The sequence below is a fragment of the Heterodontus francisci genome, chromosome 11 (assembly GCF_036365525.1).
Source record: "Heterodontus francisci isolate sHetFra1 chromosome 11, sHetFra1.hap1, whole genome shotgun sequence".
NCBI lineage: Eukaryota > Metazoa > Chordata > Chondrichthyes > Heterodontiformes > Heterodontidae > Heterodontus > Heterodontus francisci.
The window spans coordinates 77,484,627-77,505,001 of NC_090381.1; the positions used below are offsets into that span (position 1 = coordinate 77,484,627).

At 40.5% G+C, this 20,375-nt stretch overlaps 1 protein-coding gene across 1 annotated transcript in view; it reads right to left on the reverse strand.

Moving 5' to 3' along the window:
• Positions 1-15,211, reverse strand: part of LOC137374906 (intestinal-type alkaline phosphatase-like) — a 53,598-nt gene extending 38,387 nt beyond the window's left edge. Inside the window, exons 1-4 of the mRNA XM_068041487.1 lie at positions 15,136-15,211; positions 9,863-9,979; positions 8,471-8,586; positions 1,382-1,556 (exon numbers count right to left, since the gene is read on the reverse strand). Of these exons, the coding sequence (XP_067897588.1) occupies positions 1,382-1,556; positions 8,471-8,586; positions 9,863-9,979; positions 15,136-15,211 (484 nt within the window). The remainder of the gene's footprint in view (positions 1-1,381; positions 1,557-8,470; positions 8,587-9,862; positions 9,980-15,135) is intronic.
• Between the last annotated feature and the right edge of the window lie 5,164 nt (positions 15,212-20,375).

The window sequence follows — 20,375 nt, forward strand, 5'->3', positions numbered from 1 at the left end:
TATAACCTGTAATGGCAAGTGTCGTGAGGCTCTTCATGCACTGTACTGAAAGAAACTGATCTGTATTGCTCTTAATGTAATGTCAAATTTGAACTGTTATGTATGTACTTTTACAAATTTTATGAATAAAGTATATTTTTGGAAAAAAAAAGCAGGCTGAACAATATTTTGGAGGCTAGCACTTGAACTAACATCCTGTCCTAACAGCAACCAGCTGATTCGGAGTAAACAGGTCATTTCAGAGGATTTTGAGCACATATTAGAGGTAGATCACCTTTTACTGTTCACTTGCTTCTGGAGGTTTGAACAGGATTTTTAGGATACATGGGGAGACTTTTTGTGACACTTTGTCAAGACTTCACCAATACTCAATCAACATTTATTCTGGAAATTCTCTGAGGACTTCCTCTAAAAAGAATATGTACTACTCTACCATACTAAACAACTTATTGGAGTCACCAGGAAAAAAGGAAGGCCTGGCCATCAGCATCTTGCTAGGGCCCCCCTTGGTCTACAAAAGGAATGCGAGGAGGACAAGAGGCCAGGCAGAGCAGCAGTAGCAGCTGCTTCAGGAGAGGACAGGGGAGTTGAGGTGGACTGTTTCCTTCCCCTGCGGGTACAGGACATCCCTCCCCATCCTCCCAGCCAGGACCTCCAGTGCTGCATGCAAGAATCTGTATGCCCTCTTGCTAGGTCCCTGAGCCATCCTGAAATATGCTGCTATGTGCCAGTCAGTCAGCAACCAGTGGAAGTGGATGGACAGAGCCCACATATACTGCTCCATGAGAATACTGTCTAATGAGGTGCTAAACCTGCAGGTGTATCTACTTCAGCATCTCCAGGCAAGTTCAAATTATGATGATCAGCAATTAGGATGAAAATTGTGTAGTAAAATTAGACTTTGAAAATCAGTCTTATTAGCACAGTAAACTCATTTGATGTTTCTATCCTTTCACCAGAATTACTCCCAAAATGTTTTTCTTCCTCAAAGGTAGACCATCTGTTAGTGCTAAGTATCCCTGTAAATTATATTGCTGTAAAATTCATTGTAAACATAGGCAGTAGTAGGTTGCACAGGGACGTCAAACAACTTGAAGGTTACAAAACAAATATGGTTAGGCTTTTATGACTGGTCAATCATTTTGGAGAAGAACGTTCTGGTTACCATGTGTAGCAACAGTTTTTGAATCTATTTATAAAGTTATATACATGGGCCACCAGTGCAGTTCTCCCGCCACTGCATTGAAAGTACAACAATTTGAAAATCACGATGGTTACCTTTACAGTGTCAACGATTTTTGGATCTTTTCCCCCAAAGTTTTAGTTGCTGAGGATAAGATGAATATTGAAGGTCGATTTGTATATATAAAATGTACCACACCTGCATCTTTTGCCCTCTTAAGTACTGACGTGACCTCATTGCCAAAAGTTGTACGACATTGTCCGCGTCTGGCAGCTGCATTCAGTCCAATGGTTCCAAAGTTTGCTTTTACTCCACAAAGGTAAGCAGTGGCTGTCCCAGCACTATCAGCGGATTGATGATCAACATTGTATGTCTAAAGCAAAAAAAAAAATCATTCTTTTCAGAGTTTTAGTGAATTGGTATTTCTGTGCAACAATTTTTTTTTTACATACTCAAGATTTCTTTGGATGTCCACAGGCCCCAAGTAGTCTTATTACATCCAGACATGTGTACCCTGGAAAGAAGATGTCACTGATACTATTTGTGGATCTCTGCAAGCGGATTTGATCTTAGTGTGAAAAGAGCAACCTTTTCTTCACAACTATTAGAAGAATATGTGAGGAAAGCTCAGAGGTATTGACTTTGAGAATGCCCCCCAAGAACCTGACATCTGCTCAGGTCACAAATTAAATTTCAGCTCACTGGGATTAATTACTGATTTTATAACCAATGGCTATCTTGTATACTGGGTCAAATGCTGGTATTGCAGTGTTCCCCAGTTCGTTTTAAAGTACTACAGGAATACAATGACATGAAAAATTGAAGAATTTTATAATAATTACTTCCATTCAGTTCTTAGTGTCCATGTGACTGTTTTTGATGTAATAGAGCTCTAAAGTAAATGTAGGATGACCATGTTCTGCCCACTATCTGGGGTATCACCATAGTGGTGGCCATTGCGGAGACGTGGCTGCAGGATGGTCGGGACTGGGAACTAAATATACCTGGTTATAAAGTTTACAGGAGGGACAGGGAAAATGGCAGAGGGGTTGGAGTAGCCTTACTGATTAGAAATAATGTCACCTCATTGGTGAGGGAGGAGATAATGAGGGGAAAGCATCCAGTTGAGACCTTATGGGTGGAATTGAGGAACAGAAAAGGATCTAAAACTGTACTGGGTGTAGTGTATAGACCCCCTGGTAGCAGTTCTGAGGTGTTAGATTGTATAAATGCACAAATTAGGCAAGTGTGTAACAAAGACAGTGTTGTATTAATGGGGGATTTTAACTTACACATAGATTGGGAGAGGCAGACTAGCACCTGTCAGAAAGGTAGTGAATTTCTGGAATGTGTCCGGGATAGTTTCCTACAGCAATATGTCCTAGATGTAACAAGAGGACAGGCAATATTAGATTTAGTTATGAGTAATGAGCCAAATTTAATTAGTAGCCTAACTGCGCATGAACATTTATTAAATAGTGATCACAACATGATCGAATTCAAGGTAGCATTTGAAATTGAAAAGCATGAATCAGCTACTAGAATTTTAGACTTGGGTAAGGCTGACTTTATCGGGATGAGACAGAGATTGTCCACAGTAAACTGGGTAGATCTGTTAATGGGTCAAACGATTGAAGAACAGTGGAGAATATTTAAAGAAACATTTAACGAAATACAGAGAGGAAAAAGCTCCACTTCACAATAAAAACAGTCATGGACAACTAAAGAGATTAGAAATAGCATAAAACAAAAAGAATGGGCTTACAAAAATGCAAAATGCAGCACAGATCCGGCCGAATGGGATCGATACAAAGACGAACAAAGGGTCACAAAGCAGCTTATAAGAGCTACTAAAAGAGATTATGAAAGGAAGCTTGCAAGGGACATCAATATCAATAAGAAGAAATTTTATAGTTACATAAAGGGAAAGCGGGTGGTCAAGAGCAATGTAGGCCCACTAAAAGCTGAAACTGGAGATATTGTCATTGATAATGGGGGAAATGGCAGACATGTTGAACAATTATTTAGCCTCAGTATTTACAGTTGAAAAGGAGGATAACATGCCGGAAGTCCCGAAAAAAAATAATACCCGATAGGGGACAGGGACTTAATACAATTAACGTAAGTAAAACATCAGTAACAAGGAAATTAATGTAACTAAACAGTGAGAAATCCCCAGGACCTGACGGTTTCCATCTGAGGGTGTTAAAGGAAGTAGGGGAGCACATTGTAGATGCCCTAACTATAGTCTTTCAGAGTTCCCTAGATTCAGGAGTGGTCTCTCTGGATTGGAAAGTTGCACATGTCACTCCACTTTTTAAGAAGGATGAAAGGGGGAACCAAGGAAATTACAGACCAGTTAGCTTGACATCTGTGGTGGGCAAGTTGTTGGAGTCTATAATCAAAGATAGGGTGACTGAACACCTAGAAAAATTTTAAGTAATCAGGGACAGCCAGCATGGATTCATGACGGGAAGGTCATGCCTGACAAATCTCATTGAACTTTTTGAAGAGGTGACTAAGGTATTGGACAGAGGAATGTCTATGGATGTTATTTATATGGACTTCCAGAAGGCATTTGATAAAGTCCCACATAACAGACTGTTAACTAAGGTAGAAGCCCATGGAGTTGAGGGAAAATTATTGACATGGTTAGGAAGTTGGTTGAGTGGTAAGCGACAGATAGTGGGGATAATGGGTAAGTACTCCGATTGGCAGGATGTGACTAGTGATGTCCTGCAGGGATCTGCGTTGGGGCTTCAATTATTCACATTATTCATTAACAACTTGGATGATGGTATAGTAAGTCATATATCCAAATTTGCTGATGATACAAAGTTAGGCGGCATTGTTGACAGTCTAGATGATAGCATAAAATTGCAAAGAGATATTGACAGACTAGGTGAATGGGCAAAACTGTGGCAGATGGATTTCAATGCAGGCAAGTGTGAGATTATCCATTTTGGACCAAAAAAGGATAGAGCAGGGTACTTTCTAAATGGGAAGAGGTTAAGTACAGTGGATGTCCAAAGAGACTTGGGGTTCAGGTGCATAGATCTTTAAAATGCCACGTGCAAGTGCAGAAAATAATTTTAAAAAGGGCTAATGGAATGCTAGCCTTTATATCTCGAGGATTGGAGTATAAAGACACAGAGGTTATGCTGCAGCTGTACAAAACCCTGGTTAGACCCCACTTGGAATACTGTGAGCAGTTCTGGGCACTACACCTTAGGAAGGATATATTGGCCTTGGAGGGAATGCAACGTAGGTTTACAAGAATGGTACCTGGACTTCAGGGGTTAAGTTACGAGGAGAGATTACACAAATTAGGCCTATTTTCACTAGAATTTAGAAGGTTAAGGGGTGATCTGATCGAAGTCTTCAAAATATTAACAGGAATAGACAGGCTAGATAAAGATAAACTATTTCCACTGGTTGGAGATGCTAAAACTAGGGGGCATAGTCTAAAAATTAGGACCAGACCGTTCAGGAGAGATGTTAGGAAGCACTTCTTCACGCAAAGGGTGGTAGAGGTTTGGAACTCTCTCCCACAAACAGCAGTTGAAGCTAAAACAGTTGTTAATTTTAAATCTGAGATAGATAGATTTTTGTTAAGCAAAGATATTAAGGGACGTGGGCCAAAGGTAGGTCTATGGAGTTAGGCGCAGATCAGCCGTGATCTCATTGAATGGCGGGACAGGCTCGAGGGGCTGAATGTCCTACTCCTGCTCCTATCTTCCTATGTTCCTATGGATGAAAGGATTGCGCTGTACAAGCAACTTTAAACTTAACATCGGCTTTAAGAAATGTTAATATCCTGATAAAATACTGAATAATTCAAATTATATTCCTGTTCCCATTCTGAGTGTTTAAGTCACAATAGTGCCTAGCAGAAGATCCAAGACAGAGTGCTGAAATTTGACAATGTGGATCAAAAAGGACCTGGATGAGAAAATGAACAGCTGGATTAGATGGCTTGTTCCAAAACTCAGAGTCAAATAACTTTATCCCCTTAGTTTACAACTTCATCTAAACTATTGTTTTGGTATTGGCCTAGAATTTGCAGTCAGCGGAGCTTGCCTTTCATTACATTTACAGCTCCCCTCAGACATTTGAGAGCGTTTAAGTGTTAACAGCAAACGGTGTCTGAAACAGTGCGGTGCCCTCTGCAGAGAATCTGGGTTCTGTGTGAACAGGGTAAGCAACAGCATGTCTCGTCAACCAATCAGATTGAAGAATCCTTACTGAGGCATGCAGAGTCTAAACAAAGTGTAAATTAGAATATTTAATTCAATATAAAATCATGTACTGAAAGCAAAATAAAGAGAGGGAAAGCAGGATGGGATTGAGAGAGAGATACAAGGGACTGAAAGAAAATGCAAATTTTTTTAAATTTTAATTTTTAACTTTTGAAACATCAACACCAATAATTGAAACCTGAAAGGATGAGACTCCAAACTTGTAAAAATAAATTTTCAGTGCCACAGAGGTTGTTTGGAAGTAATTAAGACTTATCATCCTGTTAAAAATTCAATTACATTTGAATGGACAAGCCCTAACCTTTTCTGGTGTGTTTAGTAGGTATCTAGTGGGTAAATACTGCAACTTTATACCCTTCAAGTATTTGAATGCTGAGTCCCTTGGTGAGATACTTATGTAGCAAGCTTGTGAAGGAGCAGTGCAAATCAGACAGCAATTTCCTGATTTCCACTATTAACTGTGCATCTGCGGATGCCGGACGTTGTTGTCTGTTTTGCTGCTTAATATTGCTGAGTACTGTTAGCCTCACTATTCTTCCTACCACAAACTCTGGACCATTATTATCATTAAACACCAACTGATGTGACATATTCCATCTGCTTGCATCACTTTGCAATTTTTTTGTAATTTTTTCAGTCTTACAGCTGACATCCCTTGGCAATACTTTCAAGCAGTTTCCACTATACTCCTAAAGAATCACAGAGCAGGGCAACAAAGAAACAAGCCATTTGGCGCACAAAGACCCGGCCAACTCTTTCTCCAGATGAGCCATCTTGCTCAATCACATTCTCCTACTTACTCTCCATTTCGTATATTATTCCACTGTTCAAGCAACTAATTTCCTTGTAAAAGTATTTCTGCACTAGTGGTTTGTACAACAGATTGCATACTCTAACCACCCTCTGTGTAAAAAAATATTTTCTAAACATACCTTTAATTTCTTTTGTGATTATCTAATGAGACACTTTGGACACAAATTTACTAAAGCATCTGAGTTGAGTAACTATTGCATAATGGTGGATTTTAACTTCCCAAGCATTCAACAATCCAATAGTGAGCCATTTAGAATTGAGGGCTGGTCAGCTGAAAGATTTGTAGACCTCATAAATAACTGTTTTCTGATACTGTATGTTAAATGCATCTAGGGATAACCAGGTGCTTGATTTGGTCTTTAGTAATTATCACCATATAGCCACGGAGATAAGACCAGAGGTGGATGGGCCCACAAATACCTGCCACCAGCTGGCATGTCAGTTTGCTGGCATGGTCCTGCCTCAGCGTCATTTTCGAAGAGATTGGTTGAGGTGGAGGATGGCAAGGGCCGGGTAGACAATTCAACCCCTTAATGGGCCTATTAAAGCCACTGTGCAGATGCCGACTGGAATTTTCCAGTCAGCATGCGAGCCCACCCCCACTCCCCCATCCCCTGCTGAGGCCAAATCCCAGCCAGTGAATGGAGGCGGCCTCCCAGCGCCACACCAGGGGGCTCTATTAACTAGTTTTAACCCCATTTCCCCACCATGCCACAATTTGAAATGGTCATAGCTGCAGCCACAGGTGGCCTGTGGAGGGGGAGCCCCTCCACTATAATGGCCTAGCAGCTGTGGCCTCTTAAAGTTTTTTAAAAGTCTTCAGAGGGTCCCTCCATCACTTTCACCTACCAACAACACCACTTCTGATGGTGGGGTGAAAGATGTATCAGCGCTGGAGGGCCTTCTATGGCCTTCCAGCCTCGGGAACACACCAGCCATCCTTAACAATGAGCGTGTACCTGGCCACTAATCGGCCATCCTTTTAAAGATCGCGTCAGGCATCTGACACCAACACAGCAAGGGGTTGGGTTGTTGAAATTCACCTGACCTTGGGGTCCTGACCCTGGAACAAAAATTCAGCCCATTCTCTCCCCTATTTCCCTGGGCTGTCTATCTTCGTGTATCCCAGGACTCAGAATGCTTCTCTGAGACCTGTGGAAGTTCAACATTGCCTATTTCCAACCACAAGACATCCACTCATAATTATATTATAAAGAGACAGGCTAGAAGGAACTTTTTGGTGCAGGGATTTGTTAGACTACAAAATGTGTTACTACAATTGTTACTGAAATAGAGCCAGTCACTGAATGTACAAAGTCAAAAACAGAATCACACTTAATGTAAAAGGTTCAAGCTTTGGAGTTTCAAACTCTACAGTCTGGAAAGAAAATAATTACTAGAGGATCTGATTTCATTCAAATATCAAATTTACTGGGTAAGGTAAACCAAAATATTACTTTGAATTAAGCCAGAAAAATTAAACCATGAATTAGTAAAAAGTAAATGTAGCACAGAAGATAATAGGAAAAAGTTCCTTCACTCAGACTGATACAGGTTGGGAACAATCTGCTTGACTGTGTAGTAAAAACATTAAAGCTCTTCAAAGTGATTGGGAAAGTCAGAGTGCTACAGGGAGCAACTTTGAGGGACTGAATAATCTTTTCTGCTTTTTGACTTTTCTTTATTTTTTTATTGCACCAAACTGCCCAATATTTAGGATAGTTGAGAATTTAAGTTCAAAGAATTTCTGCATTTTCAGATCACACTGCAAAGTAAAATTATTACCATATAGGGGTCACAGCTGTTGCTATCAAGTCACAATAAGCACAGGCAGCATATGAAAATAGGAAAAATATACAAAACTACCCTTAATGTGACAGCAATGCTGAAATCAAAGATGTGTGTTCCTCTCCACTTCAGCATAGCAGGACACATTTAAACCTTGCATCTAAACAGCAGGCAGTGCACTGAAATGCAAAATAAATACACCCTTCTTGTTCATTGTCGACAAATGCAACAACATTAATAATTGTCACTTTAGTGTCAAGAGCCAGCTGCTGAAAATTCTTGGCTGGGAGAATATTATGAAAATGCTTAATCATGGGATGCTTGGATGTATATATTTGTTCAAAACATTTTTTCTAACCATCATTGAAAACATAAAAGGAGTTATAATTTCACAGAATGTTAGAATATTATATCTTTTATGCCTGACCTTGGAGAGACCAAGATGTGGGAAAGACTCCATTGTTAGGACAGTTTCTTCTCCAGTTGCTCCTTGAAGTTGTCCTTTCAATATTCGAGTAGCAGTCACTGTGGGCACTCCCATTCCTAAAACAAATTATGGATATGGTTATATGTTAATGATTCTGCGACCATCTTCAATTTTCTCTGCTAGCAACAAAAGCAGGGTAAAATGTCATGGTGGCTTTCCCGCTCATCTGCGCAGCAAGGTGAGAAAAGTTTGAAACATCATTCTTGCTGTTTTTACAGGATTTCTGTGGTCCTTCTGTCAAAGTTACAGTGAAGCAACACAAGAACCCATGTGGAAATTGCACCCCCAAAGTTTTGAGATTAAAGTTAAGATAATAGAATTGGTCACATATGATTAGATACCCATATATATAAATACACACTGTGGATGATCCCTATGGCATTGTACATGGGAGTCAAGACCAAGTGTACTCTTCAGGTGCATTGGGAATAGAGGGCAGGGAACAATTGAACTGGAGTGGCGCCGTCAGAATTTATTCCCCATTTTAAGGTAATACATTTTGTCCTTATGTTTACATTTGCATTATAAATTTCTACGTCCATATTTAAGGTGCAAACTGCTTGTGTAAACTTGTCTCACCCTCCTACCAGGGTCAGAGAGTGTAATTACAATGTGATAAGTTTGAATAGACTGATCCAGTTTAAATGTGGATCTTCCAATTTATAATAGTAAGTTGACATAAAATGCACACATACATAACATTGTTAACACCATATTACTAGTCAATCTCCAATGGTGTTCCACATGTGGATTCAAGATCAAGTGTAGTCTCCTGTAGAAGTGAGGTTAAAGGGCAAAGGATATTTTGACCAGAGCACACATACATCATTCAGTCCCTATTTTAAAATTACATTGTGTTCTTATTTTAATTTAATATTGATTAATTATGGACAATATATTTAAAATCATACGTTTGCTTGTATTTCCTGTCAACTTTTTCTGTTATAATTTTCTGGAAATGTAAACTTACCACACTGTAATTAATTCCACCTGTCAATGGAGTTATCATTTTTATCACTCCTCCATGGCCCTTCCTCAGCTTTACTGACAATTTCTTGGTAAAACCTTTTTGGTACTGTGCAATTATAATTTGTAAACTCAAATCTAACAATGTGAAAGATTTATTAATTGTCAACTTGTCCACCATTAGAATATGAATCTTCTTACTATCAAGATTGTGCAGTATGTGCTGGTTTAATAATAACAGTGCAAGTATCGGAAAACTTAGGTGTTCAACCAGCTTAAAGGATCGGTGGAGGCACGATGCTGTGATGGAGCAAATATAAAATAAGAAAAAAGACATGATAATGAGGGGAAAGAAGAAATACTCACCATCGCCAAGAAACAATATAACATTTTTTGCTCTATGTTTTAACGGTTGGATTTCCAAAGAATTTTTCAATGTTTCTTGAGCCTTCGTATTCCAGAACATTGGGTCCTCTTCTTCTGCTACAATATTTAAAAATATTTGCTTTGAAATTTCAATTTTGATTTGCATTATAATTAAACTATGAAAAATAAGTGTTTAATTTGTAAAGAAATTAATAATTTGTTTTGAAAATATCTTTTTACTACATTTCTAACTTTGCTGGGTCCTCAAGATCATTTGTAAAAATAAAATGAAAATCAAATAGTGACTTTCTGCTCTATTTACCAAGTACAAGCGAATTGTAAATATTCACAATTTGAAACATAATTCAACCCAGGAGAAAAATATCAGGCATCAGATATCTCGGTAGCAGTGATATAAAAGATACAAAACTGCTGTATATTGAAATCTGTCTCCTGCATTGTAATAGCTGCTTGAACCAAAAATAGTGCAGGAAGCTTCAAGACCTGTAGAGAGAGCTGTTATACTGAGAGACACCCATTGAATCAGTAATAGTTGGGAACATCACTTAAGTGTTCTGTTAAAGAGCACAAACAACCTTGTAATGTCATACCAACTATTTCCTTATATTTACTATTAACCACTCCAAGCCACCCAACCCACTTACCTATTTTCTTTCTCTTCTGAGTGTCTGTACTACAGCCTCACCAAAACATACTGGCTGCTGGAAGGTGCACCACAGGAACCTGTAGTGGCTTACCTGCCAATTCCCTCTCACACCTTGCATGGCTATGTGAAGCAGATCTGATTATCAAAGCTTTGCACAAACAGCTCAAGGTATTTTAGCTATAAAGTTGTCCAATGGTTTAGTTTCTCGGTGGAACTGAGCTATGCAAACCTGGAAGGTCCGAGGTTGAATCCCCAGTCTGTGCTGAATCAACACCCAAGGCTTAGGTTAGAGGGGAGGGAAAAGGTGTGTGTGTGATTGCACATATGTGTGCGTGTGTGCTTAGAAAATCAGCCAGGGTTCATTCCTGCTATCCAGTGGCTCCTAATGGTTCCACACGTGAGGAGGTTCAGTGAAGGTTAAGTTGTGATGCCCCTCAGAGCTGGCTGTCGAAGCTCGGAAATGAAGAATGGCTTGGGCAAGGTACTGGAGGCAATTGGTGCCCTTCAAGAAGTCTGCCCCTTTCCAAAAAGGAGAAATTTACAGGAATTCTCCCTTTGGGAAACCAAATTGAACATATATCTTTGATTTTCAAAAAGATTTCAACTTTGAAAAGCATAAGAGGCTACATCTCTCCGCATCTATTTTGTTCTTTTAAAGTTTTACTAAAAAACTTTCTGCAGCAGGACAATAGCTTATTTTATTATTTTTGTTAATCATTTCATTAAAAATAACTTACTTGTATCATTTTATTTCCTGTGTTAAAGACTATATAAAATATATATAGAAAGTGAATAGTTCTCCTTTTAACAAGTTTCCATGTCTCAAATGGTCATTGTCCCAAGTCAATTACTGATTGCACTAGCAAATATACAGAAATGATCTGTGCACTTGGTTCTGGTAAAATGTTTATTTTCTGCTCCAACTGCGTCCTAATTTAATAATATTCCCAGTATGCTGAAGTTCTCTCATATCAGCCAAAAGCAGCACAAACCTTTCCAAATTGTTACCATCTGTTGCTGATGGTATGTCAGACTGGGTATGTGTGTTTGTATAGTACAGTTTATCTGTCAGCAAATGGCGTTCTTGCAATTTGCAACTTTTGTAATTAAGCAGCAAAGTCTGTAGGTAGAGAACTAGGAATATTTACTAACAGGATTAAACTGAACTGCATTTCTGGATTGACACTGCAGAGATCATCTGACAACTGGCTCAGATCTTGAAGGGTTTTTAATGCAAAGTGAACCAGATAAGATTCACAAATGGAATAGGTAAAATGGCTCACACTTTTCAAAAAGTTTTTCTTTGGGTATAAATCCTTTCCCAGTCCTCCTGGCCTCATAGAGGCAAGCACTGACTGCAATCAAGAAAATGAACAGATGGACAAACTTTTCACAGGCTTTCACAATACTAATGTGCTAACCAGCCCTGAGATGGCTCCCCATCTGATTTTCCACTCAGCATCTGACAACTAATATCAGAAACTCCACAGGGTAGTGTTTGAACTTGAACTCTATAACACTGTAGTTTAGTGCTGTCTTTTTGCAATTAATTTTATACTTTCTCCTCTCTCAATCTCCTAATACTGGCCCTTTATGAATTCTTTCTGGAGTTGCTTGTGAGGGGAAGGGGAAAGGTGTAGAGTGGAGGGTGAGGGTGGAGATGGGGGTGGTTAGAAGTACATGAGTGTAGCCTGGATTTTGCATTCTAATATTTTTCCTTAATGTTATGATGCACCTAAAACCTAATTTGGTAATTTTGTGTTCATTAAAGTACGCAGGTAAACAAACATGTTAGATACCAAGGGCTGAATTTTACCGGCCCCTCGATGCTGCGGGTCGCGGCGTGGGGGCCGGTAAAATTCTGCGGGGAGAGGCCCGCCTTGACCCGCGACGTCGAGAAGGGCCTGCCGCATATTACCGTCTGGTGGCGGGCCCTTCATCTGCATATTCAAATGAACCTAAATGAGATGCTAATAAACTTACCTGCAGGCGGCAGCCATCCCATGCCAATTTTACAGCGGCCGTTCATCCCTTGCGCACCTTCGGAAATCCATACAGAGTTCCAAGGCAAGAACCGGGCGGGGTGGTGGGAAATTCTCAGGGTGGGAGGGGTCGGGGAGCGGGGAAATCAATTTTTATTGGTTGTGTGAATTGTGGGAAGGGTTTGAAGGGCAAATGATTGAAGGTTGAGGGGGGGGAAGTTCAGGTAGGGAATAAAGTATTTTTTGTCAATCAGGGCCAATTAAAAGACCATTGCAGGGGTTGGGGATGGGCCTCATAACATAAGTGTTTATTTAATAAAAATTGGCACTAATGTTCCTTTATAAATTTAAATCTGTGTTAAGGGCTTAAAGCCCTTTAAAAATAGCGCCGGTGCCTGTGCAGTGGCGCTGTTGCTGGGGACACGGTGGCCACCCCCTCTATGTCATCAGGGTGGCGGCTCCACCCCCTCTATTTAAATGAGCCCCCGTGCGTATTTTTGCGTGGGCTCAGGGACAGCGCATCTGCACGGGATGCACATCGCCAGCAGAGTGCACCACCACGAACTATAGCGCACTCATAAAATTCAGCCCCAAGTCTCAGATTTAAGCATTTCCAAGGTCAGCGATAAGATGGTTACATACAGATGCACATGAAAGCTTCCTCTACTTTACATATCAATGTGGTACAGTGATCATCCTCAAAAGCAGTGTCTCACTGCATCATTATAACATGTTTCAACCATCCATTAACTTCTCTGAGTGACATTGTCATTTTTGGGTAATTTGAGATGAGTTTAGTGCTCATTAGGAACTGGATTTATGCTTTTCAAACTCATTTCCCTGTCAGATACTAATGTTAGCAAAGGAAATTTTCCATTTTATCGGTCTTATTTTAAAGAGCAATAAACTAAACAGGCAGTTTACCTGGTTTTCAATAAGGAATGATTGCATTTGATTGAACACTAAGATCAGTTTTGCTTCACAAATGCTGGTAGCACAAGTTTGTGTCATTTCCTGATTTTCAGTTAGTGAAAGACTAATCATTTTAATCAAAAGCTGCTAGAATTTGATTAAGGCTTAGTAAAGGCAAATACATTTACACTGCGGGGTGGGTGTGAGATGAAGAGTGGAAACAATGGTGAGGGATCAATGGGGAGATTTTGTGATGGGATCGAATGATAATGCCTTCAGTCTTCCTGAGGTTTAGCTGGAGGAAATTGTGGCTCCTGCAAGACTGGAAGTTATTCAGACTGAATTTATTTTAAAATAACCCATTTTACACTGAAATACCATGAAGGAAAGAAGGGAAAAAATAAACTATGAATAAAATACTTATTTTTTTATCACAAGGGGTCTCAAGTAGCTTAACTCTATAGTCTCTAATTCACAAAGGTCATATTAATTTTTCATGTAAAATTTAACTTGTAGATATTGTACTATTTTCATAGTGGCACAGTGACACAGTGGTTAGCACCGCAGCCTCACAGCTCCAGGGACCCAGGTTCAATTCTGGGTACTGTCTGTGCGGAGTTTGCAAGTTCTCCCTGTGACCACGTGGGTTTTCGCCGGGTGCTCCGGTTTCCTCCCACCGCCAAAGACTTGCAGGTGATAGGTAAATTGGCCATTGTAAATTGCCCCTAGTGTAGGTAGGTGGTAGGGAATATGGGATTACTGTAGGGTTAGTATAAATGGGTGGTTCTTGGTCGGCACAGACTCAGTGGGCCGAAGGGCCTGTTTCAGTGCTGTATCTCTAAATAAAAAAATAAAACAGCAAGGTATTGAACCATTATGACTCCAACTACAAATGATATTTTCGATGCGGCATGCTGACAAGACCTTCAATATTCCGAGAATTCTGTAAGGTGTCAGAGATGAGTTTGAAGCTGACATGAGAAAAAAGAAATTAAAAATTAGTTGAAGAGGAGAAAACTGGGCCATTGCATGACTTCCACACCAATGCTGATTTTGCTCAACCTCCTACATATGCAGTTCTTGTAGAATGAGCTATATTATTTTTATACTGCAGCTACTTGTCTCAGCATGGGGCAAAATTCTTCTCCCAGCATTTAAAACGTATACGTTTAGAAATTGGAAGTATTTGCACTCTCTAATCATTTAAATCAACTCCAAGTGGACAGGAGGGAATTCACCGAACATTTAACAATGAATTGAAGTTACACTTAGGATAGGGACAGATTCTGGATTTGTAGCACAGCTTCAGTGTCACATGCAAAATGCAAATAATTTTGCAGTGACAATTAAAGTTGAAATATAAATGCACTTACAGACAAATGGCAACTCTATTCAGTGCTGCCTACCCCTCACCCCAGCCAAAACCAAAATCTTCACTGGCTTAAGAAGTCACATCTAAATATTCGACAGAGAACTTTGAAAATGCTCGTGAATTAGTGTAAGGCAGCACTGGAACTTCTGAAATAAATGACTGCAAAGCCACCCTCTCTGTCATTAACTAACTGCGTTTATAATTTTACAACAGACAGATTCCAACAGGTTAAAAAGTAAAAAAAAAATTACAGAAATACAATGGAAGCAATGAAAATAAATATATTTTTTGAGAAGAAATTAATACACTAAACTGCATCAAGGTTACTTTATGTTTTTACCTGGGATAACAGCACTGGATCCACACACCAATGTAGTTAGTATTACAGCATTCACTAGAAAGCTGAAAGTCTTCATCTTGCTGTGTGTCTATGCAATTTCCTTTTCAAAAACAGGTATTTATGCACATGCAGATTTTTTTAAACGTGCAACTGTGGACTTACCTTTGTACTAGGGTGAAAGTCTAGATGCAAATGCTGATGAGTGTTGACGTAAGAGATAGGGTATCACAGTATACACACTTATAACCGAGTAAAAATGGGTATATTTCCTGCTTCTCTCACTATCTTCTCCTGGAATTGAGATTAGAAGGCATGTGGATAGACTCCATCTTAATAAAGTGACAACCAGATGATAGATAATGAAAGCGATGTTGAATTTTGTGGAAAGGTTAAGTGTGACAGAGTTCCTTTTGCAGGGCTAGAAAATTGCCATTATTAGGAAAATATTCAGAAACGTTTCATTCTTTTTACATGACTACGTTGCAATTGCAAACTTGCTAATATGCGATAAAATTCAATAAAGTAATCACTTGACACAACTGCCTACTTTATTCACTGGAAAGTCAACCGAGTCAATGGGGTGTTGGAACCAAGTGAAACTGTTGGCCCATGAAGGGCAGGAGGCAATTCCATGGCAGTAACATAGGAAACAAGAGCAGGAGTGGGCCTTTCAGCCTCTTGAGCCTGCTCCGCCATTCAACTAGATCATGGCTCATCTTCTACCTCAACGCCATTTTACTGCACTATCCCCATATCTCTTGCCCACCTCTGAGTGTTAGATCCTATGGATGAGAGATAATTTTATTCAATTGCGAGACATATGTACTTCCTCTGTCTCAGTTTGTACATCGTGTTACGACCAGGTGAGAAAGGGGTCTAGGGTTCCCTCTTAGCCTTCACCTGGTCTTACTGTAACAGGATTTTAATTTTAAACACACTGTTTTTAGCTCCCCCTTGGTGAATCCTTGTTCACTGCTTTCCAATTATAAGGAAAAGAAACCAACACAAACAGGTTTTCCTAGGTTTAAAGAAGAAAGGTTGAAATTTATTAAACTTAAACTCTAATTCGGTTAACGCCTACAAATACATGACGCACCCAGACTAGCATGCATACGTGATACATACATGCAGATAGAGACAGAAAAGAGGAGCAAAATAAAGTGGAAAAGTTTGATCCAATCTCTTAAGATGGTTTTTTTGTTACTGTTCCTCGAGTTCACTGCAGAGTTCTTGATTGTAGGTAGATCTTGCTTTTCGTTGGGGCCCAGTATTCTTCTTAAACCTTGTTTGATGTAGGAGACTTGTCTCTCTTGGGGTTCATGTGTCTTCAGTGGATTTGAAGTTCCGTGAGAAAGACAGGGAGAGCCAGACAGGAGAGATCTTCTTCAGTCCAGGAGCATACTGCAGTCTCAGAGTTCAAACTGTTTGTACAATTCAGAAAAACCCAGGTTGCCAAACAGGTTAGTCATGTGACTAGCTGGTCTGACTACATCTGTTTGTGGATTCTCTGGTCTTAGTCTGGAATGTCTCTTCTTACACACAATGCCTGGTGCTCAAAGTCCATCGTGGGTTAAATTGGAGCAGGGAATAGCCCCTTTGCCCTTTCAAGCACTGGCTTTAGTATGCAAAAAATGTTTTACCAGCCAAGTTTCTGGCGATTTTTAAAAATAAGTCCTTTCTTCACTTCAGCAACAGTTTGAAATTTAATGTCCATATGGCAAATTTAGTATGCCTCGTTCTTGGCAGGTGGGGGTCTAGCATGACAATCGAGACCACTAAGGTATGGCTCACCCAAATGTGCTACCACTCTTTGTGTTTCCTGACTTGTAGAGATAGACATGTGGAAATTTCATGGTGGAATGGAGCTTCATATACAAGTGTTCGATATTATTAGGAAAGTCAGTGAAGTATCACAGCCTTTTGTTATTTTTGTACTCAGTTAACTGTTTTGTAATAAGTGAAATCTGCTTGACTGGCTTTCTGCTATTGATTTTTGCTTCAATACAAATGTTTTATATTTTATAGCCTGAGTCACATGGTCTAATAGAATGTTTATTCTCCTGTTATATTGAAGTGGGGAGAACACTGGAGGGCTTTTTCAATTCCAGTGAGAACATAAAAACATTAAGAAATAGGAACAGGAGTAGACCATTCGGCCCCTCGTGCCTGCTCTGTCATTCAATATGATCATGGCTGATCTGCCTCAACTCCACTTTCCTGCTTGCTCCCTATTATTTCCCTTTATTCCCTGAGAGATCAAAGATCTGTCTATCTCAATCTTGAATATACTCAACGATAGAATATCCACAATCCTCTGGGGTAGACAATTCTGAAGATGCACAAACTTCTGTGAAGAAATTTCTCCTTATCTCAGTCCTAAATGATCAACCTTTTATCCTGAGACTATGCCTCCGTGTTTTAGATTCCCCAGCCTGGGGAAACAACCTCTCAGTGTCTACCCTGTCAAGCCCCTTCTGAATCTTGTACGTTTCCATCAGATCACCTTTCATTCATTCAAGACCCAATTTACTCAGTCTGTCATTATAGGACAACCTCTCATTCCAGGAACCAATTGACTGAACCTTTGTTGTGTCGCCTTGAAGGAAAGTATAACCTTCCTTAGGTTATGGAGACCAAAACTGTATATGGTACTCTGGCTGAGATAATTATAGTGACAAGGTTATCTGTCTGACCCTTGGGAAATGCTACATTACCATGTGTTGTGTGTATAAGGTCATGCTATGGTTTGTAGGATGCACTTGCTTATGGAGATAAGCCTCTACGCTGACCATAAGAAAAAGAACTCCATTTATATAGCACTCTTCACATTTTCAAGACATCACAATCTGCTTTATGCCAATGAAATACTTTTGAAGTGCAGTCACTTGTTTTGTAGACAAACACAGAGTCAATTTGCACACAGTGAGGTTCCACAAACAGCACTAAAATAAATGACTGGTTAATCTATTTTTGTGTTGCTTGTTGAGAGGTAAATATTGGTTAGGACACCACGAGAACTTGCTTTTCTTCAGAAAATGCCATGGGATATTTTACCTCCACCTGAGAGAACAGGAGGGGCTTCAGTTTAACATTTCAAGGACACAAGGGCACAAGAAATAGGAGCAGGAGTAGACCATACGGCCCCTCCAGCCAGATCCGCCACTCAAAACAATCATGGCTGATCTTAGGATTCAACTTCACTTACCCGCCCACTCGCCATATCCCTTGATTCCCTGAGAGACCAAAAATCTATCTATCCCAGCCTTAAATGCATTCAATGATGGAGCATCTACAACCCTCTGGGGTAGAGAATTCCAAAGATTCACAACCCTTTGAGGGAAGTAATTTCTCCTCATCTCAGTACTAAATGGTCAACCCCTTATCCTGAGACTGTGCCCCCATGTTTTAGATTCTCCGACCGGCGGAAATAATCTCTCAGTGTCTACCATATCCAGTCCCTTCAGAATCTTGTATGTTTCAATGAGATCACCTCTCATTCTTCTAAACTCCAGAGAGTACAGACTCAATTTATTTATCCTCTCATCATAGGACAACCCCCTCATCCCAGGGACCAATCTAGTGAACCTTCGCTGCAGTGCAACAATACAAGTATATCCTTTCTTAAATGTGGCGACCAAAACTGCACACAGTACTCCAGATGTGGTCTCACCAAAACCCTGTACCATTGTAGCAATATTTTCTTATTCCTGTACTCCAATCCTCCTTGCAATAAAGGCCAACATTTGCCTAATTGCTTGCTGTACATGCACCAGGTGGCAGCTCCAACCAGAGGTGGATTGAAAATCTTTTGGGCCCTGAGTACTAAGAAGATTCAAAGCCTCTTCACACACCCCCAATTCCATTCAAACAAATACCTTTTTTACTTGGAGGTCTCCATATTTGGCTGATGCCCCAGGGAACTGACTCCAGGGGTCTGTCCACCATCTGTCCACCATCTACAAGGCAGAAGTCGGGAGAGTCTCTAGGGCAGAGACAAGAGCGCTAATGCTGAACAAGGCAAGACACTTCATAAAAGAGATTTTTGGTGAAATCCTAAAAACATAATTTTTAAAAAATTTATTCCATCATGGGATGTGGGCATCGCTGGCTAGGCCAGCATTTATTGCCCATCCCTAATTGCCCTTGAGAAGGTGGTGGTGAGATGCCTTCTTGAACCGCTGCAGTCCATGTGAGGTAGGTACACCCACAGTGCTGTTAGGAAGGGAGTTCCAGGATTTTGACCCAGCAACTGTGAAGGAATGGCGATATAGTTCCATGTCAGGATGGTGTGTGACTTGGATGGGAACTTGCAGGTGGTGGTGCTCCCATTCATTTGTTGCCCTTGTCCTTCTAGGTGGTAGAGGTCACGGGTTTGCATGGTGCTGTCTAAGGAGCCTTGGTGCATTGTGCAGTGCATCTTGTAGATGGTACACATTACTGCCACTGTGCGTCGGTGGTAGAGGGAGTGAATGTTTGTGGATGGGATGCCAATCAAGCGGGCTGCTTTGTCTTGGATGGCGTCGAGCTTCTTGAGTGTTATTGGAGCTGCACACATCCAGGCAAGTGGAGAGTATTCCATCACACTCCCGACTTCTGCCTTGTAGATGGTGGACAGGTTTTGGGGAGTCAGGAGGTGAGTTACTCTCTGCAGGATTCCTAGCCTCTGACCTGCTCTTGTAGCCACGGTATTTATATGGCTACTCCAGTTCAGTTTCTGGTCAATGGTAACGCCTAGGATGTTGACAGTGGGGTTTCAGCGAACATAATGCCATTGAATGTCAAGGGGAGATGGTTAGATTCACTCTTGTTGGAGATAGTCATTGCCTGGCACCTGTGTGGCGCGAGTGTTACTTGCTTCTTATCAGCCCCAGCCTGGATATTGTCCAGGTCTTGCTGCATTTCTACACAGACTACTTCAGTATTTGAGGAGTCTCGAATGGTGCTGAACATTGTGCAATCATCAGCGCACATCCCAACTTCTAACCTTATGATTGAAGGAAGGTCATTGATTAAGCAGCTGCAGATGGTTGGGCCTAGGACACTACCCTGAGGAACTCCTGCGGTGATGTCCTGGAGCTGAGATGATTGACCTTCAACAACCATAACCATCTTCCTTTGTGTTAGGTATGACTCCAACCAGCAGAGAGTTTTCCCCCTGATTCCCATTGACTCCAGTTTTGCTAGGGCTCCTTGATGCCATACTTGGTCAAATGCTGCCTTGATGTCAAGGGCAGTCACTC